This window comes from Rhodamnia argentea, chromosome 3 (assembly GCF_020921035.1).
Source record: "Rhodamnia argentea isolate NSW1041297 chromosome 3, ASM2092103v1, whole genome shotgun sequence".
NCBI classification, from domain to species: Eukaryota; Viridiplantae; Streptophyta; class Magnoliopsida; order Myrtales; family Myrtaceae; genus Rhodamnia; species Rhodamnia argentea.
This window is the reverse complement of record NC_063152.1, coordinates 12,887,594-12,912,264: the sequence shown is the minus strand read 5'-3', so window position 1 is coordinate 12,912,264 and position 24,671 is coordinate 12,887,594. Positions and strand designations below refer to the sequence as shown.

Sequence of the window (24,671 nt, the reverse complement as noted above, 5' to 3'; positions counted from 1 at the left end):
AACAGAAAAAAATTTAGAGCATCATGGATTTGAAGATCGTCCCAAAGATCAGCCTTGGAAGGACGAAGGCGAAGATACCATTGGTAGAATGAGGGTTCAAAGGTAGAAAATGCCCTAACTCTGAAAAGGCAAGAATGCTAGTTGTATGCCAAAATAGACGATTGATGAATAGGGAGTACCTCGGTTTGGAGCCGCGGAAAGAAGCTAAGGAAAATTTCAGGAACGGAGAAGTGGTTGTAAACCGCAGGGCCGAGAATATATGAGATTTCGTGAGGGTTCAAAAGAGAAAACTAGTGACGATTGGTGTAATCATCGGAGTCAACAAACTTGTGGTATCGGTCTAGGGCTTTTGAAGTGGAAAAGGTAGGAACTTGGGAAGCCATGAATGCCGAATGGAGACAAGCAATTGAGTGCAGAGTCGAAAGGGAAATATTTAGAGGAAAATAGGAAGGATGAATAAGATGAGCGCTAGTATAACAAGTTTGAAATCAACAGAATATAGATGGCCTGATTTTGTGGGGACAGCTGGTTATACAGTGAACTGATGCGAAAAGAAGTTGAAAGGGCAAGTACACAAAACGACGTAGTAGACACCATTTGAAGCAAAAAGTAAGTGTTTGTTCACTCTTAATATTTAAAAGAATTAAATTTCTTTAATTCTTTCAAAAGGAGGCAAATGTTGACACAAAAAATATACGCAATATACCGAACGAACGGTAAGGCTGCTATATCCCGAGATTCGGTGAGTTGAGAGCAAGATACTGAACGAACGGTAGGGCCACTGGGTCCCGAGTTTCAGTAAGTTGAAAGCAATGTGAAAACTTGCTGATTGAACCATGAAGAAAGTTAGTAATTGGTAGGTACAACCATACAACCGAATATGAACGTGCCGACTTAGCCGTGTCAGCAAGGTGGTTACAAACAAAAGTTGAAAATAATGGGCACGAGAAGACCACGAAGACCATGAAGAAGTTATCAATGGAAATATGAACTGATCGTAGAGGTTATGGATTGAAAGAGAAGCCATTTGAAATTTTGGCAGACAAGCTATGGAGATCGTGGGAAGTTGTTGGAAGCGCCAAAATTCAATATTTGAAAATCTTGAAGTAACCGACTAAGCGGTTACAAAGTGCAAGGGATGATAAATATACGGTGGTGGTGAAGGAGAAACACCCCCCCTCCCTCCGGATTGATCAACAAAAAACACTCATTTTCATTGCAGTTTAACTTTCCTCACACTTCACATTTCCTGTACTTTTGCGTTTCCAGCAATCTACTGCTTTCTTTAGGAGCATTGTAAATCGTAGAAACTTGACACACAATCATTCAATCCATGATCCATTTACACACAATCTTCCCTTACACACTCATCCATCCATCACATTTTGCCTGAACTCTTCTAGACATTTGAGTAGCACGACCCCTCTTGGTAAAAACAAAAGAACGAATTTCGATAAAAGATATTCCCACACTTAACATGCGAATAACGTGTATGAAGTTCTTTTTTTAATCAAATTCATAATTTATCAAGTGATTAAATTTTAGATACTTGAAAATGGGATACTAAGAGTTTTGAAATTTGATATATAATAAAACGTACATTGCCAAAGATAATATTAAAAAAGTTTAAGGTTTGGCCGAAACCGACCAGGATCAAATCAATTCAAGTCGATTTGGGCCGGGGCTACAGACGGGGCTGAAAGTTTCCTCCTCAAGGCTCAGCTCTGTTGGCTCATTTGCGCCCTACTACAATATCTCTAAGTTGAATATGGATTATTAGCGGATATGGTCAAGGAAACATGACCTAGAACCATACTATTTGCAAGGGACAAGAGGGACGTGAAATAGAAAAGAAGAAGAAGAAGAAATAGGAAAGAAAAAGATGTCTAATTTCACTCTCGGACTTAGGTCATTGGACCGGGCCGATCGAGCTAGAACCTTCAAAGGTCCTCCTCAACCTGGTCAAGTGTCAAAGCCTGCTTTTGAAGGATAAATTATGCGTTTGGTTTAGCTTTCTCAAAGGAATTTTGAAGAACTAAAGTCTTTTGGGGAAATTTTTGAGTGTTTGGCAAACTTTTTTAGGGTTTCTTGAGCCAAATGCTAGCTTTGGCTAAATTTAAATCGACGTAATCAGTAAACGTACATTAAGAATGAGGGAGTTGCCACCGATCTTTTATCAAAGAGCTTGAAAAGTTACAAAATTTATGAACAATCAACCCATGACATTATACTTTACTATGATAAGGCTTAGATCACTCTTATAGCTTGAATTTGATAACCGTTTCTGTCAAGAATTTTATGCGATGCTGAGGCGGATATACTTAAGTGAGGTCAACTTATTAAATGGCTTCAAACACCGTGGAATTTATCTAAAAGATAAAGGCTCGAACATAGTCACCATCACTATCGGGAACTTTATGCGGGCCTGAGGACGACATGGTTGAGAAGAAAATGAATCCAATACTATCATAACTTCTGTATGACGTTCACTTGAAAGTCATAATTATTTTTTTGACTACTTGAATGTCATAACTTCTAAATAAACGACTACTTGAGTACTATAATTTTGAACAATCACTTGAATGCTAAATTGTTTTCTAAACGTTCACCCAAGTGTCGGATTTCCGACATGGTATAGCACTTATGGTGAACATTTTTAAAATGTTAAGACATGCAAGTGATAGACTGAAAAGTCAAACGACATTTAAGTGATTGGAGAAAAAGTTATGGCACTCAAATAAGCGGTGAGCATAAATTATTGCACTTGAGTGATAAAAAAAAAATTATGTCGCTCAAGTGAGCGTCATACAAAAATTATGACATTTATGACGTCCTTTTCCCTCGATCCATCAAATGAGCTAAGAAAGCTGTGAAATATATGGACAGGATGCTAGAGAAATTGTAGTAGCTAGGGTAAAAGGGGTTCGATAAAATATCAACTGATGTTGATTGATAAAAATTCGAGCCATAAATTTTTTTGTTCACTCGGGTGTCACATCAATATAAATCGTTTATTTGAGAGCCTATTTCGACAATTCATATTATGTGGCATTGTTACTTAATTTTTCATTCTGACGTGTTTTTTTTTATAATTTAAAAAAATTGAAGTCCCACATGGAAAATCTTTGTTCAACATGGCAAGAGTATAAAAACCAGCTTCTCTCTAAATGCTTCCTCTACAAAATCAAGGAAGTTTTTCTCTCTCTAAATGCTTCCTCAAACGGCAACGTTTTTCTCTCTCGTGCGTGCTCCGTCTTCTCCTTCATTGACTCACTCTTTTTGCTCAGTGTCATCTCTCTCACTTAATAGAGGCAAATGGCACGAGAAAAGGCGACGGTGTGGAGGGAAAAATTAGAGCATAGTGAGCAAAAAATTTCACCTTCATCTTGACTTTGTTGATACAAATGGGCTGCTTCTCCTGCTGCTGCTCTCCATTGCGAATTTTACAAGTTGATTTGTACAAATTTGAAGAATTGGGGTTAGGTTAAGGTTTTTGAAGAAGGAAGTTGAATTTTCGCCCTATTTTCTTTGAACAAGGTTGGGGATCTTCAGTCAGATGGCTAAATGACGTTGTTTGCCTTCTCAATTGCTGACTTTATCTTACCAGCGAAACACTTTGGATTAAATATTCTTGAATAATGTCAAATTGGATTTTTTAGCGAGGGAAATCGTCGATGGTACTCCAGTGATGGACTTTCCTAGCACTAAAAAAGGCAAAAAAAAAAAAAAAAAAAATTATGGTACTCAAATGAATACCTTGTGAAAGTTATGATACTCCTAATATTTTTATCCCGCAAAGGCCAATACTTATATCCACATGGTAGACGTAGGTTTAGTAGAGGTCAAAATTCAAATGTGATGTGAACTCCTCAGAGTTTTCCGATCTAGGCGGTTTTCGGAATCGGGTTTTGGCCTATTAATCTTGGGCTGGTCAAGACCTTTTCAAGTGCCTTTCAAGTGTAACTTTGTGTCCTTGAACTCCTAAAAATCATTAGTTCCCAGGTACTTGCAAGAAGTAACGTTTTCTAACGTTCTACAGTGTTCTAGCGACAAAAGTTCTGGTTTTGCCACTGAATTTGGTGTCTTTCCTTATGTCCGTCCTCCACAGGAGAGCTGCCTGAGGTGCTTTTCATAGGCTTCAAGGTGTTTTCTTATGGGAAAAGTGTCAAAAAAAGTCATAAATCTATCGCATTGATCCCAATTCAGTCCTAACCCCTTTGTATTTGTACTAATTGAGTTTATCCATCTAATTTTGATCGAAAAACGCTGACATGAATGCTGATCGTCCCACATACACAGCCAGAGCTGACTAAACAGTTCTTTATATTTTTGTATATTTAACAATTCTTTTATTTTCTCTTTTTTTATACTTATTTTTTATTGAGAGCCAGCGAGAGTCGCTCGCCGAGCATTGCAGAGTCAAGGCGAGAATTTTTGCCCAAGCCCGGCTAACAGGCTTAATAAATCCTGCTAACTCCACCGATTATTGAGCTCCTACAAACCCCTAATCCAAAGAAAAAAAAAAAAAAGAAACGCAGAGAAACCTTGATATGCAATTATATACCTTGCATGCTGTTTACGTCGGATTTACGCTTTTTTTCATTTTGAGAAAATTCTTGAATGACGCATTCAATGTGGTGGAAGCCTAATGTGGTCAGGTGATGAGACAAAGTCATCTCGTCGTCAAACAAGGTGAACTTTGGTTAGAGCAAGTATGCCGGCCGCGAGCCCGGTAATGTCACCATCAAATAAGAGAGATTTCAAGATTGGATACTCATGCTCAAAGGAGAAGACGGCGAGACCTTGAGTGCGGCGATAGTGTGACATCGAGCAGGCAGCAACTACATGGTGGCAAGGCAACCAAAGAGAGGGTATAGCCAGAATCGGTCCCAATCTCCCACGGTGGGTCGCAGTAAATCTGCGCACGATGCCCCACCCGTAGAAAGAAATGGCGATCGCATTAAATTATGCTCTCCAAAGGCGGTAAAATTGATCCTTATCAGCCCAAACTGTACAATAAAATTTGATGAGGGGATTAAGCTTTCCGAATCTCAAAAGAGCAGCCTAACTTTCATGCCATATACATTGACATCTGCTGAGTCAAAATAGCACACATTTGACTAAGCCAAGTAATTGTATATCTGAGGGTTGTTCTTGTCCCGCTCCAGGTATTCTCTGTCAATCAGGCTTTCAATCCTTTTCTTCAGATCAGCTGGCTTGATAGGGAATTTGAGCTGCTCAGCGAAGGAAGCGACAAAAAGTAACATAACACATTTATCAGATGACGCACCAGTATTTCCAATCAATTGGAAGAAAATAAAATGAAAGAGAAATAGCAAAACCCTTCGTTAAGGCAAGGAGAGGGAAAGGGTGAAAATGAAAAGGGGGTGTAGAGAATTAGAAGAAATCAAATTTTTTGTGAGAAGAAGCGAAAATTTTCCCAATTTTCTCTATTTATCTCCATTTCCCCCTCTTCCAGACAAAATAAAAAGATTGAAAAGAATCAAACCCATTGTCACCCATGTCACGGCGTCAATTATCAAAAGCCAGCTGAGCTGGGCTCCATAATATGCACTTTATCAAGACAATCCATTATTTGTAACAAAACTAAGACGCTAGTTTTTATCAACACATGTCGATAGACAGGAGGGGGCCCTCAATGTCTATATTTTTTTAATGCTCCATTTGTTTCACGAAAAATGAATGATTTAAAAAATATTTTCCGAAATATGATTACTTGTACCACTCAAAATAACTAGTCGATAAAAATATTTTCATTACCAACAATAATTTATGTTTAAAAATTTTGTGGATGATAAAAGCATTTTTTGTCCTTTTCTATTTGTAAGCAATAAAAAGGATCATTTTTAGGAAAATATTGTCAAAATCATTCGTTTTCCGCAAAACCCATACTTTGTAAGCAATTCATAGTGTCCTTAGGATTTTAGCAATCCACCAGCTCATCTCCACTAATCTCGCTCTGAGTAATGCAAAGTGCTTCAAAGTAACAACCAAACTAACAAAACTAATCTAGCTCTAATTTTGACTTTGTTTAATAATGACGCACGTATTGGAAATACTTCGAAGTGCTTTTTCTGCAACAGAAAAAAGACAAACAGGCTATACGGTATACATTTACCTGCTGAAACAGTTCAGTTATCAAAAGTGTGTGGCTAAGCACTTTCCTTGTCTTCATTATCCGAACAATAGCAGCATCGACCTAGAATTCAACCGACAAGACAAACTATTACTGGTGGCTTCATGATCACATTTGTTCTCCATTCTCAGATACCCAATCGGCATACGAAAATTAAGGGAAGTGAACAAGAGCAAGCTAAAAAAACCTGATATTGACGGTCCTGAAACACTCTTTCGGTGGTACTTGTGTTCTCCTCCACTGTTTCCTTCATCTGGATAGCATTAACCTGCGAGCACATCAAGAAAATTCAACATTAAGATCACATTCCAACGAATATTACACTTGTCAGCTTGAAATAGAAGTTTCGGTTGGGGAACGAGTTGTTTGGGTGGATAAGGGGAGATAAATCCTGCAATGACTAAACTGAATCTCAAAACTCTACCTTTATTCGATAGAGAGGAGCACTAAAAGTTTCATTGAACTCGAAAGAATCATCATCCTCCACATCCCTGCCCTTGGGCACCTGTCAAGGAAACTAAGGATATTAAAACACCAGCAGTGCAATAATACCAGGCAAAAACGTACATCAGAGCACTGATCCATGGCACCCACCTTTTGAAGGACCCTCACTTTTCCACATGCAAGGGATTGCAGAGTTCTTCTCAGCTCCTTATCCTCAATGCCTGTGGAGTCTCTTATATCTTGCAAACTAAGCTTCTGAGCATCGTTAAATAGCATCAGAACAACTGTCTGCACGACATGAAAGCAGATTACAATGAAGAACAGTCAAAATTTAGGACACATAAAGGTTCACAAAAAAAAAATTCACATGGTTTTTTAAAACAGTGATACAACCAGCAAACTCAACTCACGCTGAAAAGGATGATTCACAAATCTGATTGTTCAGCAACTTCAAAGTTTGAGGATGAGTTTTCTCCAAAATGGGGGAAACGATGCAGCCAACAAAATCAAGCAAGCCAATATTTGCCCAAATAGTGATCTTTCTACCATGGTGAAACTGGACCGTTGCATTTACTCACAATAAAAATAAGTGTCCTAAAGGATTAGAATTCTTCTCCAATTTCAATTAATAGTCTCATCTTTTAGGATTTGAATTTTTTAGAATCCTGTTAAATTTCCTTTTCCTAGTTTAAGTATGTTTCCTCTGTAGTTTGTAGAGGTTTCCTATTACAATTATGATTCTTGTTTAGAGGTTTCCCATGTCACCTAGGAGTTGAAATTTCAGAAGACTCTGCAAATACTGTTTTTAAGTTCTTTCTTTTCAAAAGAGTTAATAATTACTGACTCTTGGGAAGTATTCACTTTGGAATCATATTATGCAATTGTTCTCTTGAGTATGATGATGCTTAGAAAGTTGTAGGAGTGTTGCCTAAACAAACTCATCAGTCTCGCATTATTGTCCACCGCAAATTTGGGCTCACAAGTTTGGGACTTGTCGTCCAATGAAACTGGTATTTGATGGACTTGCCTGAAATAGGGAAACTGCCAGCTCTTTTCTCCCTTTCGGAAAATCTGCCTTCAGAACACAGTGACCTAATGAACTTTGCCACATTAGACGTCTCCCACTATACTTGCTAAGGTAAAACTCCTTAAATATGTCCTGTTACCAAGTATAAGAATGTCAGAGAATACTACTAAACTTCCAGGATCCGAACTCAAAGACAATGAGCCATCTTGCTAGAACAAACCTGATAAACATTCAATTCATGAGGGAGCCTTACATCCATGGGTGGATAAGTGGGCCAGTACCTGCATTAAAGTAAGAGAGACAAATTCTTAGACTAAAAGGTCACTGGGTCTAGTATTTTGCCGTTTTCCAGGGTTGGTGAAGGAAAAGGGGGGAGAAAATCACACAAAGAACAAAACTTGCCCTGTAGTCAGCACATGGACGCTCATCTCAATTCCTGACGGTAGTTTTGTCCTTGCTTGTGATGATTGCTTGAATGATTCATTTATCTCTTTCGATAATTCAATGTCCTAGGAAAATGAAGAAAACTTGGAAATTAGTGACATTCGATACTACAATATGGAGTAAAACAAAATAGATCACAAATATGGATTCAGAAGCTATATGAAGAAAGCAAACTTTTTCCATGCATAACCAAGAGAAAATGAAATAGGATGCAGTTCCCCAAAAATATGAATGAACTGTAGACGACCCATTCTGCAGAAAAAGGTTAGTGAACTGTGGCAAGATGGATGAGAATTTTTTTATATAAGTTAAGAGTTAAACAAAGAACAGAGAAACCAGCTCTTAGTCAAGGTACATGCAGAATAATTTGCAAGCTTTACAACATATCACTCAAGATTAGCAGACTTCTTTCAGTGGCCCCTAGAAGTGACTTTCCTCATTTATCCACTCCTAAATACGTGGATTAATGCCAAATGTTGTATCTACTGACTGCATGTCGGAGTTTGTTGGAAAAGTTAGTACCATATGTGTAAACAAAGCAAGGCCGGTTACGGAAATGAATATTGGCTGTGCTACAGCATAAGAGGAATAGATGAAAGGATTGACGACCATGTACAAGTAACAGCTCCTACAAGTATATTAGATGTCACTCCTAGAAAGCTCTTACATAAATCACGCCAACTAGTCCATTTAAGTAGAAGCATATTCAAACCTCAGGTATTCCGAGGGTAAACACAGGCAAAAGTGCTGAGAAGCAAAACATCTCTTTGTCGAAAATAAGCACCCATGTTGTCAGCACATGGCAATGCAAAGACCAAGCCTCAATGTTTACTTGCACAACCAGGTAAGCACACTTGTTTAGCATCACCAAGGGCATTGACTTCAATTTCCAACTACAATGGAGTAGCTGCCATTCCCACTTTCTAAGTCATCTTTCACTCGTGGCTTATAAATTGTATTCTACCTAAAATATTATTGTAATGTGGAGCAACATTTTATGTCTAGACCACATCACATGCCAATGTAAAGCCCAAGGATATACCTCAAAGTTCACTTGCACAACCAAGTAAGCACGATTGTTTAGTATCCCTAAGGGCATTGACTTCAAGTTTTAACAACAATAAGAAAGCTGCCATTCCAACTTTCTAAGTCATCTTTCACAGGTGGCTTATGATAGTAAGATTCTGCCTAATTGTTGTTGAAGCATGTGCCAACATTTCAATTCTAGACCAATGATGATAGCCCAGACCACCCTATTTAACATACAGAATGGAAGAGTTTTGAAAACAATTGGACAATAATATTAACTGTAATATAGAACCTCCTGGAGCAATTCTTACAGAGAAACATTTGGAAAAAGCTCCTTCAATGATCAGTTTCTCATGGTATAAAATTATTAAGAAGTCATACTCTTCAGATAAGGAGTAAGATTGGCAACAAATTCTTCTCAAGTAAGATGAAGGCTAAATCCTCAGCAAAAATGAAGGTAAATCCATTAACTGCCAATCATACGTTGCTTGAAGCTGAAACAAGTGCCCTTAAGACAGTAGGTAAGGAAGGCAAAATAGGAGGAGTCTTATTAATACACATTAAAAATTTAAAAAGGAAGAAATTTCAAGCAACTAACTTACACCAAATAGGAAAATGACATAGTCAAAGCATATTTAGAGACTTAACAAGTACCCAAATACACCCTCTACCATTTTACTTTTGTTTACGGTACTACAAGCATGGGCAGTACAAGAGTTGAAGCAGAAAACGATCACTTCCAGAAAAGAGGAAAGAATTCTTTATTCAAGTAGCATGGAAGAAGGTAAATCATAGTGAAACACAAAACTCAATTGAAAAGGAACAGATAAATGGAATCGATCTTTTTTCCTGACCATAATCTTTTTACATGGATTTTCTTTAGCATAAAACAGGTATTAGATCATCTGACACACGCTTTTTAGGCAATAGTGAAATAAATAGATCTTCAATAAGAAAAACCAGATTCAAATGGTTCAAAACAAAGTCTGCAACAAAGATGCACCTTGAACATTCCTTCAAGTTTATTTGTGAACTGACTACCACACTCGGTCTTCAGCTGAAATAAAAATACACAGTTTTCAAAATATTGCTAGTCAAGGTTAAAACAGAAAGGTCATATTGTGCTCTAATGACAAACATGTCCTTGACCTTTGTGATCATGGATTTTTCTGCATCAATGGAAGCACTCTTCCCCAATAACAGTCTCTTCGCGAGATCCTTCTTGTAGAATGCTTCAAACACATCCTTTCCCTATAATGAAAAACACATCCCATATGATTTCGTTAAAAAAGAGAAGGTGAGAGTGAAAATAGTTCCCATTCTCCAGCAAAGTCTCCACCTTTTATTTGGATCACAGTACATTTTTTTTCTTGCAGAAGAATGTATTAGATATAGCAGGCTAACCTGGATGAACCTAAACAAAACCAGAACTTTATCAAGTATACTCTCCAATTCCTCTTCTGAGGTTCCTTTATTACCAGCGCGCAACTTATCATCAAGAAACTTTGCAATTAACTCAGCTGGTCGGTTCTGTCATGAAAAGTAAATCAGTCATTAGCTGCAAAGTTCTCACAACAGCAGTGAACAAATAATCGATACAAGTTATAATGTTATCTGCAAGCAAATATATTTTCTTCTTAGGTTGTACATAAACAATATACAAGCTACTTTACTGTCCAATAGTCCAAAGAGTATTAATTCTACACTTCCACAAGAGACCAAACCATATAAGCTAATATACGTCATATCTGGCCCATCATTCTCACACCTTACATGCACACTCGTAATATGCAGGGATGGTAAGAACCCAATCTCATCCCCTCAGTTCCATCATTTTATTATGTCAGCAGCATCTCCATTCTGTAATGCTGTTTCTACATGCTGGCACCTTTTCCGAGCAACTTTTGTGAATGGAACATGTTCAGTCCTCCTAACACTAGAATGATCTGACATTTTTAAGCAGTAGTAAGCATAAGAATTCCATGGGCAGGCCATCCCATATAATGCATCAGTCTATTCTTCAACCTCCTAAGCTCTATTGGTGTAAGCCTACCTAGTTTTACGCGACATCTAGATCTTTCACCATCCAAGTATCTTAATGCACTTCCTCCTTGATTCAATTGCACCAAAGCTATAACCTTCAAGCCACTGTATGCTGATATCTCAATTATATATAGGGACGGTCAGTACAATGGTGCTTGAAACACTCCTTTCCAATTTCCAATTGCTCAGACTGTCCTTGCCATAATCCCCATGAAAATCATGAACTCAAGATTTTGAATTTTTTTTTTTTTTTGCTTTACTTAACAGTTAAATTGTTTGACTGAAGTGGCACGAAGGAAATGCCACACATTCGTATGATTAATTAGAGTACCGAGTCAAAAGGTCTGGAAAGTCAGGAATCCCTATTGTTTAGGCATTAGAATTTTAGTTGTCCCTTTCAACCATCATATCCATCAAAGAGTTGCATAAAGTTCATCTTTGTCATATACAAATCACCTCAAGAGAATGTCTCCCACTTATCCTTCATTCAGGCTACAGAAATTCCATGATGACTACTTTCTTTCTCCTTTTTTTCCTAATGTCCACTTATTCAACGAAGCATTCTCATGTCCACTCTGCGGATTGTGCTCAATATCGAAGGTCAAAATGCTTTATGTAGATCAGACCATTTTGAGAAAATTGAATGTCTTTTTCCAAGTCAATAATCATCAACTGGACATTGAGCATGATACACATGTGAGGAAGAGTGTACCGAAAGTCCTTGACCATATATGCAGAATGCAATCAAATCTTAAACATTTTAAAAAGCAGTCAAGTCCTCTAGGTGAACAAAACAATATTGCCTATGTGACACTTAGAATTTGCTCCCGTGGCAGCCTTAGATTGTATTTTAAGTTTTAGGACTTGATTGTATTTTTCCATAAAGGCTTAAGACTTGGTTTCACCAGTTGAAATGTTCCACACCCGAGCACATTCCGTAAAGATTTAGAATTTGCGATCAAGTTCCCCACATCGCGGCATTTGTCATTAGAAGGTGGTTGCCACTATCCTCAGGTAACACAACTCTCTCTCTCTCTACTTCAGTATGGACCGCGTTTTTGGCATTGCAAAGGTGATTGCCACTATCCTCAAGCAATTTCCACAGTGGTTGCCTACCAATTTGTTATTTTTTCTTTTTTGTTTCTTTTCGTTTGCGTCCAATGTTCTTATTGCAATTCCGTTCAATCATGAGGCAGATAGTCATTTCACCCAAAAAACCAAGAGACATTTATGCATTTCCCACGTTTTAATGAACAATATAGGTGGTAACGATCACCAAAAATTTGGTGCAAGAGGGATGGACACCTTAAGTTCAAGAACCAATGGGCCTCACAACCCCCAATACATGGAGGACTATACTGCAATTTCGCCATTATGAAATATCATTATCTCCAAATATCGTTTTCCATTCATTTTTTTCTCCGATTTCTCACCTGCACATATTTTGCAATTTAGTGTCACAAATTTTCCTCTTAATGTTTACACTTTTTGACCAAATTCAATATCACAGAAAAGGAAACATGCCCACAAAATCTATCAAGCAGATTTCTCAAAATTTAGTCACCAAGACAGGTATAGGAATATCCACGCTTGATAAAAGCAGTCGATCTACTAGTCATAATTTCGAAGTACAACGCGAAGAACATAAGGCAAGTAAGAACATCACGGACCTGACGAAGATTGATTAGGTGCTCAAATGAATCCTTGACAGTGTTGCAAAACATTTCATTCTTCGAAAAACTTTCTTCCCATATTGCATCTAAAGAAACCTTAGACTCCAAAAGGGATGGCACCATGTCCTTATCTTTTTCTTCATCCATGACAATACCCTGACCAGTCTGTCGTATATACAAGCTAAGTGCTTGTCTCAATGACTCCAAAGCGTTTACCCTTGCAAACAATTGGTACATTCTCTGAAGGTCCTCAATACGATTTCCATCCATCAGCATCATGAATCCCTAGAAAATCAGTGAAAACATTTAGCAAGCAATATATCACTCTGGTGCACACATACAAGTAGATAGAGATCTCCATAGGGATAGTTCTATGGACATGGATACAGTGAAAGAAAGAAACATGTTCATGATACACATACAGTAAGACTTGGCATACTGTGCTTGAAGGAGTAGGTGAAATTGTGAGGACCCAAAAACAGCATACTTACAGGCATAAGAAAGGAGGGGCGGTTGAAAAGGAAACTGAAAAGGAATCACATTTTTCATACCTTATCGAGAATAGCATGTATATGTCGTTCCAGAAGTTGCCTTTCTGCAGTAGCAATTAGAGGCTTCCTTGTACTAGCATCGAGGTAGAGCAAACACCTCTCATGTTCTTCATGCAATCTAACCTGCAAAACTTCTCTATATGAAGTAATTCTGACAGATACAAACACATTTTCCAAAACAAAATGCTTTAACTACACCACACACACCAAAAATTGAAACTTCATCTCCATGTACATATCTAAACAGCTTTCATGAAAAATAAATAACCATTTTTTCACCTCTTAATTCACAAAAACTTTCATTGAAAATTCATTAAACAGCTACCTACAAGCTAATTAAGGAAAGCCACTTTCTTCAAAAGTAACAATCAAGTATTTCTAGGAAGAAAAAGGACACACCTCCACATGTTTCATGTAGTCTGGAACATCTGACTGCTGCATGTACTTCATGCCTTCAGCCGCATAAAATTCGGACGTGCACTCAAGGAATGGCTTCTCAAAACTTTCTGCATAAATTCCTAGAGCAGTAAACATCTTCAGAAGATGATTAAGTAGTGTCCTATCAACTGCTTCACCCAACCTATAAAACAAAAGATCATTATCCAAGGGAAATAATTAAAGCACAGCAATAGTCCTATCTGGACATTTTAGACAGAGTCAGCTACCTTCACAAGAAGACAAAACTGAAAAGGATTAAGCAAACTGCCAACAGTTATCAATGGTGACAAAAACCACCATTATTAACCAAAAGACTCTAGGAACAGAGGACATGACAAGATAACATTGAGCTTTAGAAACCAACATACAATATGCTAATTACAGTAATTTGGGAGGATTGACCTAACAAAGAGTGTCCCTCTTATGTTAGATTCTGTAGAAAATGCTATTGCATGTTAGATTCCCAATGCAGCAAATAGAGCAACTTTAAAGTGCCATACAAAACAGTTGGGCCCATTGGCTTTCAAAGCCTCATGTCAACTGGATATTCATTCAGAGGATTCTCTCTGTTGACATTTATAGGCCAGAGATGGCAACCTGGTCATTTTTGTCAGAACCAAATCTAATATTGTAAATTGGATATGACTCAATGCCATTAGTAAGTCCCAAAACTGCCACCAGCTAACAACAACTAATCTTTTGCAGGCAAAGCTAAAGTTTTTAGATTGGTCCTAGTTTGAGGACTCAAATATGTACATTTGCCAAGTTAACCCTCCATACAACAACTCTTGAAAGTCGAGCACCCACGCAGTTCATCCTTGTAGTCATCAATGAAGACATGACCTTTCACCGAATGAACTTGCTCTTTTTCTTCATGCAAATGAAGGTGTAAACAGGCTACTAACCAATTTACTACTATGAAATTAAAAAAGTGATAAAAAAATCCCATAAAAGGCGATGCATCACCTCCATATCCATACAGTGCCCAAAACTTAACACAGAAATTCACAGATCATGTAAAAGAACAAAACAGGAGTTTCAATTCCCACGGCTCGTCATATTTTTCTTTTTTCTTCACCTCTTATTTTTTTCTCCTCTCTCTATCTCTCCCTCCACCCCCCGCCCAAAAAAAAAAAAAAAAAAAAAAAAAAAGAAACAAACCCCAACTCAGCAAAGATAATAACAAAAGAAACTAATCCCATTCAAATATACTACAGCAACCTCGAGCGATTACCTGCCTAATTAAAATGAAGGATGCCTATGTACGATAATATAGAGAATCATCTTTAGTTCTCACACTGATGCTGTTTTACCTCGTATTTATATTCAGTGTGTGCAATGGTTTACTAGAAGGCAATGACGTGATCCCTTCTATTGCCATTGATATTTTTCCAATGTGCAAGCACACAATAGCCATCACATAGGAAATCATTCCCAATGCTGAAAAGAATTCTCAATGCAATAAAGGATGACATAGTTCAGAGGAGAGGTAATATAAATGCTTCCTTCCCATCAAACGGCCATAACTCCATTTTTTAAGTTTTTCATAATTAAACTGTAGTTCCAAACCAGCAATTATAAGGTACATTTAAAGACCAAATTCCAACTACCCATTAACACTTAAATTATCTGATTAACTAATAATACCTGAGATAGAAGACAATTTCAACCAAGAAAGAAGATTTTAATATAGAAATATTGGTTATTTCTTCCATCATCCTTGTAATTCAAGTAAAAGCCACATATGATAAGCTACATATGATGTTTGAAAATATAAACAAAGATTGTACCTTTCCTTTTCAATCATTCTTAAGAGACCGGTGACAGTTTTATGCTCAACTTCTGCTGACAAATGAAGATGCTTTCGGAAAAGTTGCAATCCCATGTCCCATAATGACCGAACATTTGGGTTTTGTTTCACGTAGGTTCTATCCAAATATAAGGCTATGCCACGAATCATCAGCATCTGGTCACAGAAATCCTGCCAGCATCTCTCAACAAGTGATAAGAAAACTGCCAAATCTGGGCTCTGGCCGACGAGAGTCTGCAGCACCGCTGATATATGTGTTTCACACTCTTTCTCAATGCGTTGATAAAGATTTCCCCCCAATTTGTGTAGGCAGAGGTCGTTGACAGCCTACGGACAACAAATTTGATAAACGATGTAGAGTGCACCATACTGATTGAATGCAGGTGATAGAAGACATAGTAACCTACCTGGTAATAATCCTCCAAACTACAGGAAACAGGTTGCTTTAAGAATATTGCATTTATAGCTGCTTTAAGCTTTGCCCATGTATCCTCTTCAAAATTCGTGGGAAGTGTCGGCTTAGCTTCATCAAGAAAAAGGAACATCATAATGAGATATATAAGGCAACTCCACCTCTCTGCGCAACTTTTTTTTTTTTTGTTGGGTCATAACTCTCAGCGCAACTTGAGAAAGAAGAATATAGGCACTTTACACAAACATAAAAGGGCAATAGAAAAATCAGCCCCAATATGTATGTATGCATGTATGTATGTATGTAATTATGTATTTATGTATGTCTGTATGTGTGTGTGTATGTATGTATGTATGTATGTACCATTCCCTCTGTTTCTTATCATTGTCAGTTCAGTTGGAGTCAATTGAAATAAAATAATATCCCCCATATTCGTCATACACTTGTTAATGGTCACAGAAACTTCTGTTTGAACATTGGATGGTTGGAACCCTATATAAGAGGCGCAAAACGGTTGTAGCCCCTTGCTATTCTTCAAACTGATCCTCTTCACCTACCATTTTGATATAATCACCGCCGTATTCTTCACGCATTTCATAGAAACTTATGGTTGAATATGGGATGGTTGAATCATATATATGAATCACTTCTTTAAGGGAAAGATCCCATACAAGCTCAGGCAAAGAATGGTCAGGCAGAAGTATGATTCTTTTATGCACACACATGCTTCAATATTGGTACAGCATAATCACATGAGCAGCATGCCCCCATGTACCCCTAATTCCAGGATCTCTTGTTTAACTCCTAATAGCTTCAAATGAAAAGATTTAACGACAAACCCGAATTGGGCAATAAGTGGTCAAATGACAGCAGGATGCCGTTTTTGTCAATGCAAGTAAAGCATTCTAAAGACCATGCAGCTCTGGTACACAGTTAATATACTTAAGAGGCTTATTAAAATTCGTTCTTTCTTTGCTCCCCTTCTGTTTGGGGTTGAGGAACTGAGGCATGCATTGTTGGAAAAGACTACCAGTAATGGGAAAAGAAGTTGCAAATCTTAGCCTACAATTTCTTTGTCTGGTATGGTAGGGAACAACATGAGAGCTTTCAAAGCGAGTGCCCTAATAAGTTGATAGTTAGGCATTTCCCACAATTCGGTAACTGAGCAGTACCTTGTTAAGATTTTACTATAGCAATCACACATCCTCAACTTACACAAGCACATATGATCACTTTCCTAGGAGAGACTGACATACGTGCCTGTGAAGAGACGTCTTTTCACAAGCACACTACTAAACAACTTAAGACCATCAATGTCAGCGCATCGTCGGTGGCCAAACAGAAAAAATGTCAGTAATCCATAATCCCGTTGCTCAGTCTAATACAGAAATCAGTGTTATCACCAGCTCGGTGATTCTCACACTTCCCATCACTCAATTAACCAAAATCCTCAGTAAAGAGATGGCAAAATCTAAAAGCCCCATCAATCCACAATCAAAAACTCTGTCAACAATCAACGAATTTATTGAAACGGCAGCAAATCAGAAATCTGCCAAACAATATTAAGCAAATCCATCCAGGCTCATTAATTAGAACTCACCCAACCATCACCTGAACAGGAAGCCCTAACCAAATCCTGTAAAGATCGAGGAAATAACATACCTTTTACAAGCTTGATAATGAGCTTCTTGGGAGGCTGCGGAGGCGTGGCCTTCTTTCGGGACAAATTGGCGGCGACGCTGTGCCCCGCCGCCATGTCGTCCGACTTCATGCCGTCCTCAAGGGACAGGGTCGTAGGATCAAAGACGACATCGCCCTCAGGATCGAATCCCGGCTGCTGCGACTGTTGCTTGGCGGGATGTGGGTGGAGGCCGTTCTTGTGGGCGGCAGTGGAGTCGAGAGAGCCGGCGACGGCCTGGGACTTGGCTTTCTTCATGGGCGGAGAAGCGAAGGCAGAAGGGGCGGCGGCGCCGTCGCCGGAGGAGGAAGAGGAGGAGGAGGAGGGACCGGTGGTGGACGCGCTGGTGGCAAAGCGTTTGGTGGGGTGAGACATCAACGGGTGTCAGGAAAGCATTGCAGAGACGAACGCTCGCAATAGAAATAAGAAATCGGGAAAATGAGGAGAGTGAAGATTGGAGAACTATTGAGATGTATGAGAGAGAGAGAGAGACAGAGAGAGAGAGAGAGACAGAGAGAGAGACGGAGAAGGGGAGTATTTTTTCAGGACGATAAACTTTTCCCATCATATTACTGCACTTTTTGAAGCAAATTCTGGATTTTTTTTCAATTTAATTTTTTTAAATTAAATATTTACGAAAATATTTTTCAAAAATAAATATATATAGATTTGGGTCTCGCTCGGCAATTGATGTGCCGAGCGGCCAAGGGGGGGCCCCCACAGGCCCGCTCACCGGCCCGGCGGTGGCGAGCGGGCCGGGGCCCCTACCTCCCCCCACGTGGCGCCCCCTCTTCCCCCTCCCCTACGTGGTGCCCCCCCTTTCCCCTCTCTTCCGTGCCGCCCCCACCCCCTCTCCTTTGTGCCGCTGTCCCTGCCTTCCGTGTGGCACTTTCCTTGCGTAAATTTGTGCCGCGAAAGAGTGGGGGCTCTTCTCTCCCCCGCATTTTGCGCACTGCAGCGTCAGGCGCTACAGTATGCAAAATGTTGCTGCTCCTCTCTTCACTTCTTTAAATTTCCTCTTCCTCTCCTTCTGTCATTTCTTCTCCTTTTGGAAACGCTTTGTCGCTCTCCCTCTCTTTCAAACGTCCTTCGTCCGTCTCAAAACATTCTCTCATTTCTTCCCTCTTTCAAACTGTCTCTCTCTTAGACGCCTTTACCGTCCTTCAAACGCTCTCCCTTAGACACATTTCTTTATAGCTAAGTATGAATTTTTATTTATATGTTGTTAGTACTACATTTTTATATTAATATTTAAATTAATTCGGTACTTTTTCTTGACAGTTTGAGCTCCTCATTCGATGCGTGCGCTCTCTCGATAATTTGAGGTAAATTTCTTTTTCATTATTTTTTGCGGTTTCATAAGTGTAGATTTATTTATGTGATTATTATTTATATCCGAATCATCTATGTTACATATAGGTTATTAGTAATTTTTTTAAAATTGTTGTGAATGTAAATATTGTTTTAAAAGTTTAAAATGAATTTTTAGGAAAATAACTTAAAAAAAAGGGTTATCAGATAGCCAATACGAGAAGTGTAGACCGCATTTGACCCGATTAAAAAAAAATCAACGAGATTAGGATGAATATTTTTATTTACCCTATGTCCAAGTATGCTATCGTGTTCTCCTTCATGGCTTTTTGTAGCGCTCTATTTAAAAAAAAATTTAACGGGTAGAGCCGTACTTTGAGACAGGGAAAATAAAAAAGTTTGGCCTAATGTGGTTAAATTTTTTTTGGACTCATTTTCACAATTATGTCCATATTCATTTTTAGGTTATCAGATGACCCGAGAATTGCAGGCCGAATTTGACCCGAGTCAAAAAAATAATTTTTTAAAATAATTTGAAAATTCGGAAAAAGAAAATTAAAAAATTAAAAATTGATAAAAAAGCATAGAAAAGAAAAAAAATAGGAAAAAATCATTGAAAATTTGAAGAATTCAATGCTACGATGGCCACAATGAAATGGCAAATGGAATATTATGGATATTTGGCCCCCGATTTTAAAAAAAATAAGAATTTTGCAAGTTTTTTTCCAAATTAATTTTTAAAAAAAAAGTATTTACTAAATTAATTTATGAAAAAAATATTTACAAATTTGGGCCTCTCTCGGCCGTGGAAGAGTAAATGGCCACAATCAAATTTTTTTAAAATAATTTAGTAAATACTTTTTTTAAAAAAATAAATTAGGAAAAAACCTCAATTTTGTCATTCTAGGAAAATCTCTCCCAAAAAAATGAATAAAATTTCGAGAAATCCTGAAAAAGAGTAAATGACCACAATCTACTGATCATGGACTATTATTAATATTCGGCCCCCGATTTAAAAGAAAATAACAATCTTGGCATTTTGGGAAAATATGCCCCAAAAAAATAGGTAAAATTTCGAGAAATCCCGAAAAATAGTAAATGGCAAAATCAACTGGCCATGGACTATTATTGATATTAGGCTGCCAATTTTAAAAAAATAACAATTTTTCTCTTATGGGAAAATTTCTCCAAAAAAAGGGGTAAAATTTCGAGAAATCCCGAAAAATAGTAAATGGCCACAATTAACTGAGCAAATCCTTATTTCGGTAATTTGACTTTCCGTGCTTTTGAAAATGAAGATTTTTCCCTTTTTGACAAATTGGCTTTGAATATTTTTTTATTTCCCCATGCAAATCCTTAGGAATATATGATACATTTATTTCATTTCATTTGATATATTAATTGTTATAATATTAATTTGTTAATGAGCTCGGGACAACGTTTACTGAATTGTATGTGCGAAATAATTTGTAATTTCTTTATTTAGCATAATGTCATCTTCATTAGTTGCGATTGTATACTGGGGAGATAGAATAGTGCAAACAGAATATGGACATGATTACGAAGACGGACAATCTATCATGTTTGAGTTTGCAAACATATCAACATTTGATGAGTTACGTGCTACGGTAGAGAGCGCGTTGAATATAACACCCAACCAGTATATTCATAAGGCGATATATAGATTCCCGATTTTAACATCGAGTTGTGTCATATACGACATCACGGAGGTGCGTGATGATGGTACCATTAGGATGATCAAGCAATTTGCACTTGAGACCGGTGCTACGGGGTTTTTGCGGTTTTATACAACCATAGCTGAACACCAAGTGATAAATGATTAGGCGAGGAAGGTTATAATATCGATAAAGATGAAGTTGTTGATGGTGCTCATTTGTACGGGAAATACCGAGGAACACTCCTTGTAGCGGCCTCACTTGATGGCGACAACCATATATTCCCGTTGGCATTTGCTGTAGTTGATAGGGAAGATATTGATAATTGGAGTTGGTTTATGACTACATTGCGGACATATGTTACTAGTAGGGACAATATTTGTGTAATATCAGACAGACATATGGGGATTAAAAGAGCAATAGAGACAAAGAGGCGGCGTCCTCCATATGGCCACCACAGATATTGCGTTCGTCATCTTGTAAGCAACTATAACAGAAAATTCAAAAATGCCGAAGGCAAAGCCCTTATTGAAGCGGTAGGTGAATTTTGAAATTTTAAAATTTGATGAAAATACGTATTGACAATATTTGAGAAGGAAGTACTAATTATTATTGTAATATACAGCTTACGCGAATCAACAACGAAAGTTCGATCATATCATGAACGAAATTAGGGGTATGGATGCACGCACACCTGCATGGTGTGACCCGATTCCAAGGGACAAATGGACGAAGGCTTATGATGGAGGGAGAAGATATGGAGCGATGACAACAAATTTAGTTGAATCGATCAATGACATGTTGAAGGGTTATCGTGGTCCGCCAATAAAAGCTATGGTGGAGAAGATATTCTATCGGTTGGTCAACTATTTTGATACAAGAAGAACAAAGTACGGGATACGTAAGGACCAAGAACATGTATTTACACATTTTGCTGGTCAAACACTCGGGAAAAACAGTCAACGTGCAAATAGGCACGAAGTTACATGTTTTGACTCTGATGGAGGGATTTTCGAAGTTAAAACTGGACGTGACGGATCAAGAGGATCGAGGGGCCATAAATAGATAGTGCGCCTAGACCCGCGAACGTGCACATGTGAAAAATTTCAAGAGATTAAAATTCCATGTTCCCACGTAATTGTAGCATGTCAAGCATATGGAATTGATTACGAGCTGTACGTAGATGAGTGCTACACGCTGGATAAAACTCTTCAGTGTTATCGGTATATGTTTTATCCGTTGGGGCATGTTGAGTACCGGGCCGAACCTGACCACCGCCATTAGTACCCGACACGAGACGCATTAGGAATAAAGGAAGGCCCCGTGCATCACGTATACGTAATGAGATGGATTGGAGGACACCGAGTTGTAGCAATTCCCGCATCCATTGCTCGATATGTGGGAAATCAAGGCATAATAGGAGTACTTGTGCACACAAGTTGTGTGACATTCCGAATTTCGACCGTAACTCTTGATAAAAGACTGAGTAAATTGGGATGAGTTATGTTCGGTTATAGAATGTAGTCGTGGATAGGACGACTTGCTTTATTGATGCATTTAATGCTCGATCTTGTATGTGCGAAATAATATTTGATGATTGGTTGAGGTGTTAACACGCGGGCCCGCCCATCGAGTTGAGAATCTCTGTAACTATCCTAACATTTTATATTATAGACTTATGAATCTATGTTGCTTGAAATGATATAGTATGAAGTCTAGTTCCACTTCTATATTAATTCTTGAATTGTTGTTGATGTATCGTCGTTTGGTTATTAATCGCTGTATATGACGCATTTTAGAATTGTTCGGAAGTAGTATTGGCCTACTAACGAATTAGGGTTGACTTATTGAGATGAAATCTCATCCCATTGTGATACAACATTTTCCAGACGCTAACCTCTAGCTATGCCGCCAAAGCGTTTTGGGATATCGATGGACATTGATACGATCATCACCGAGTACCCGGTAGGCGAGGATAAGGTCTACCTTAGGAAGGGAAGCATAGTTTGGGTCGATGAAGGGAGCGATTACTGGATCCCACATATCTTTGAAGCTTGGTTCTATAAAGGGAGAAGTAGAACATGGACCGCTTAGGACTTTTGAGATACCTCATGGTATTATTCCGGGCTGGTGTAATAATAGACCCACGGACGGTGAAGTGTTCAACCCCGAGCCCAAGCCCGAAGGTGAGTAGTCGGAGTCCCCCAAACCCCCAGCAGATGATCGGATCGTCGAGCCCTCCGATGCAAACGTTGCACCCGGAGAACCTTCTGAGTCCGAGCCCGAGATGGAGGACGAGTCCGACCCCGAGATGGAGCACGAGTCCGACCCCGAAGAGGCTGAAGAGTGAGACGCTTTTCGGGATTACAACCCGCTAGGCGATGAGGACTTATCTGAGGATAGTGGCATGACCTCGTTGTGTAGCTATATTATCTACCTTTTTATGCCCTCGTAGGATTGCATTCGTATTTGGACACGTTTGTGGGATTTCTTTTGGTAGTTTTTTGTTGTAAGCTTCGAACCTCGTATTGCTGTATCCCTTTTCGTTGAACTCATTGTGTAATTTGGTTTTCAGTTATGTGATGTTTGTTTTTATGATATCCTGGATCATCTTGCTTCGTTGCATTCGGGTTTTGTTTAGGCGTCCGCATGTACATTTCATTTCGCAATTTCGGGTTTTTATATATTAATTTATTGTGATGTTATAATATCACGGTTGCACGATATTTATTCATTGCTTCTGTTCCATATGTACATTAGATATGTCAATTTAATGATGGAGATAATATGACAATTGTAGATATAGTACAAAGGACTCATATTCAGCCGGGACTTCGGGATGATTCACTACTTACACGACAGGCCCGGCATAGATCGTAGATCGTATGGAACGCTCAGGTAATTGAGAAAATTAGTAGTTCATCTGCCATTTGTAACCCCAATATCAAAATTACTACTAACAATTCATATCACATTTCACAGGCAGATGAAAATGCACTCATTAGATGTCGGCGATCCATGTTGCTCGTGGATGAACTTGATGAACGCATACTCCCGTATCTTCAAGCTTCGGGATTTTATGGAGTTTATATGATGGGGTATTTTCAGTTAGATTGGCATTTGATTACTGCGTTGGTCGAGCGGTGGAGACCCGAGACCCACACCTTCCATATGCCGGAAGGTGAATGTACGATTACGCTTGAGGATATAGCGGTGATCACGGGGCTGCCCATAGATGGACGTGCGATTCCTGGCCGTACTAATTTTAAGCGGGGCACTCTCCGTGATGATCTACTTGGTGCTCGCCTGCCTAATTTGCGTGGGACGCAGATAAACTTAAGTTGGCTGAGAGAACACTTTGATGATCTCCCTCCGGATGCCAATGACGTTATGATAGTACAACATGCTAGGGCGTTCATTCTCCGTCTAATTGGAGGATGTATTCTTTCGAATAAATCAGGGGCACGGGCTAGTTTATTGTTTCTTCCACTGTTGGCGGACCTCAACAACCCTACACAGTACGGTTGGGGTTCAGCGGCGCTTGCATGGTTATATCGGGAGCTATGTAGTGCAACCGATCCATCAAAACATCAAATTGGAGGTGCCCTACATGTATTGCAGATTTGGGCATGCGAGCGCTTCAGATGTGTCGCCCCATCCTTGGCAGATCGTGATTCTTTAGAAGATGCACCTCTCGGTAGTCGGTAAGTGATCTATTATTTTTTTAGTTCATCAGTCATTAATTTTTTCCAGTGCGTATAATATATGAAAATCTCATTTTTTTTTCTTTATGCGGCTAGAGTCAAGGCCTACCGACAACGGAGGTCCCTACACATACGTTGCCACATTTGCGCTATCAACTTGATATAATGGGATCAGAAGACGTAAGTAATGATAGCAACCAACAAGTTTAATATAATTTTAGCTTATAAATTAATTATTGATTTAATTTAATATGTTTTATTACCATACTAGATT

At 38.6% G+C, this 24,671-nt stretch overlaps 1 protein-coding gene across 1 annotated transcript; it reads right to left on the bottom strand.

Moving 5' to 3' along the window:
- Positions 1-4,939: 4,939 nt before the first annotated feature.
- LOC125314328 (cullin-4-like) lies at positions 4,940-18,179 on the bottom strand. Its single transcript, XM_048276341.1, has 17 exons — positions 17,691-18,179; positions 16,024-16,139; positions 15,597-15,943; positions 13,768-13,948; positions 13,369-13,491; positions 12,815-13,102; positions 10,506-10,631; positions 10,251-10,352; positions 10,105-10,158; positions 8,031-8,137; positions 7,849-7,909; positions 7,629-7,760; positions 6,752-6,889; positions 6,582-6,662; positions 6,345-6,425; positions 6,140-6,220; positions 4,940-5,234 (listed from the first exon to the last, which is right to left on the bottom strand). Exons 1-17 carry the CDS (start codon positions 18,079-18,081, stop codon positions 5,121-5,123), a joined length of 2,523 nt encoding a protein of 840 aa, XP_048132298.1. The 5' UTR covers positions 18,082-18,179; the 3' UTR covers positions 4,940-5,120.
- Positions 18,180-24,671: the final 6,492 nt, after the last annotated feature.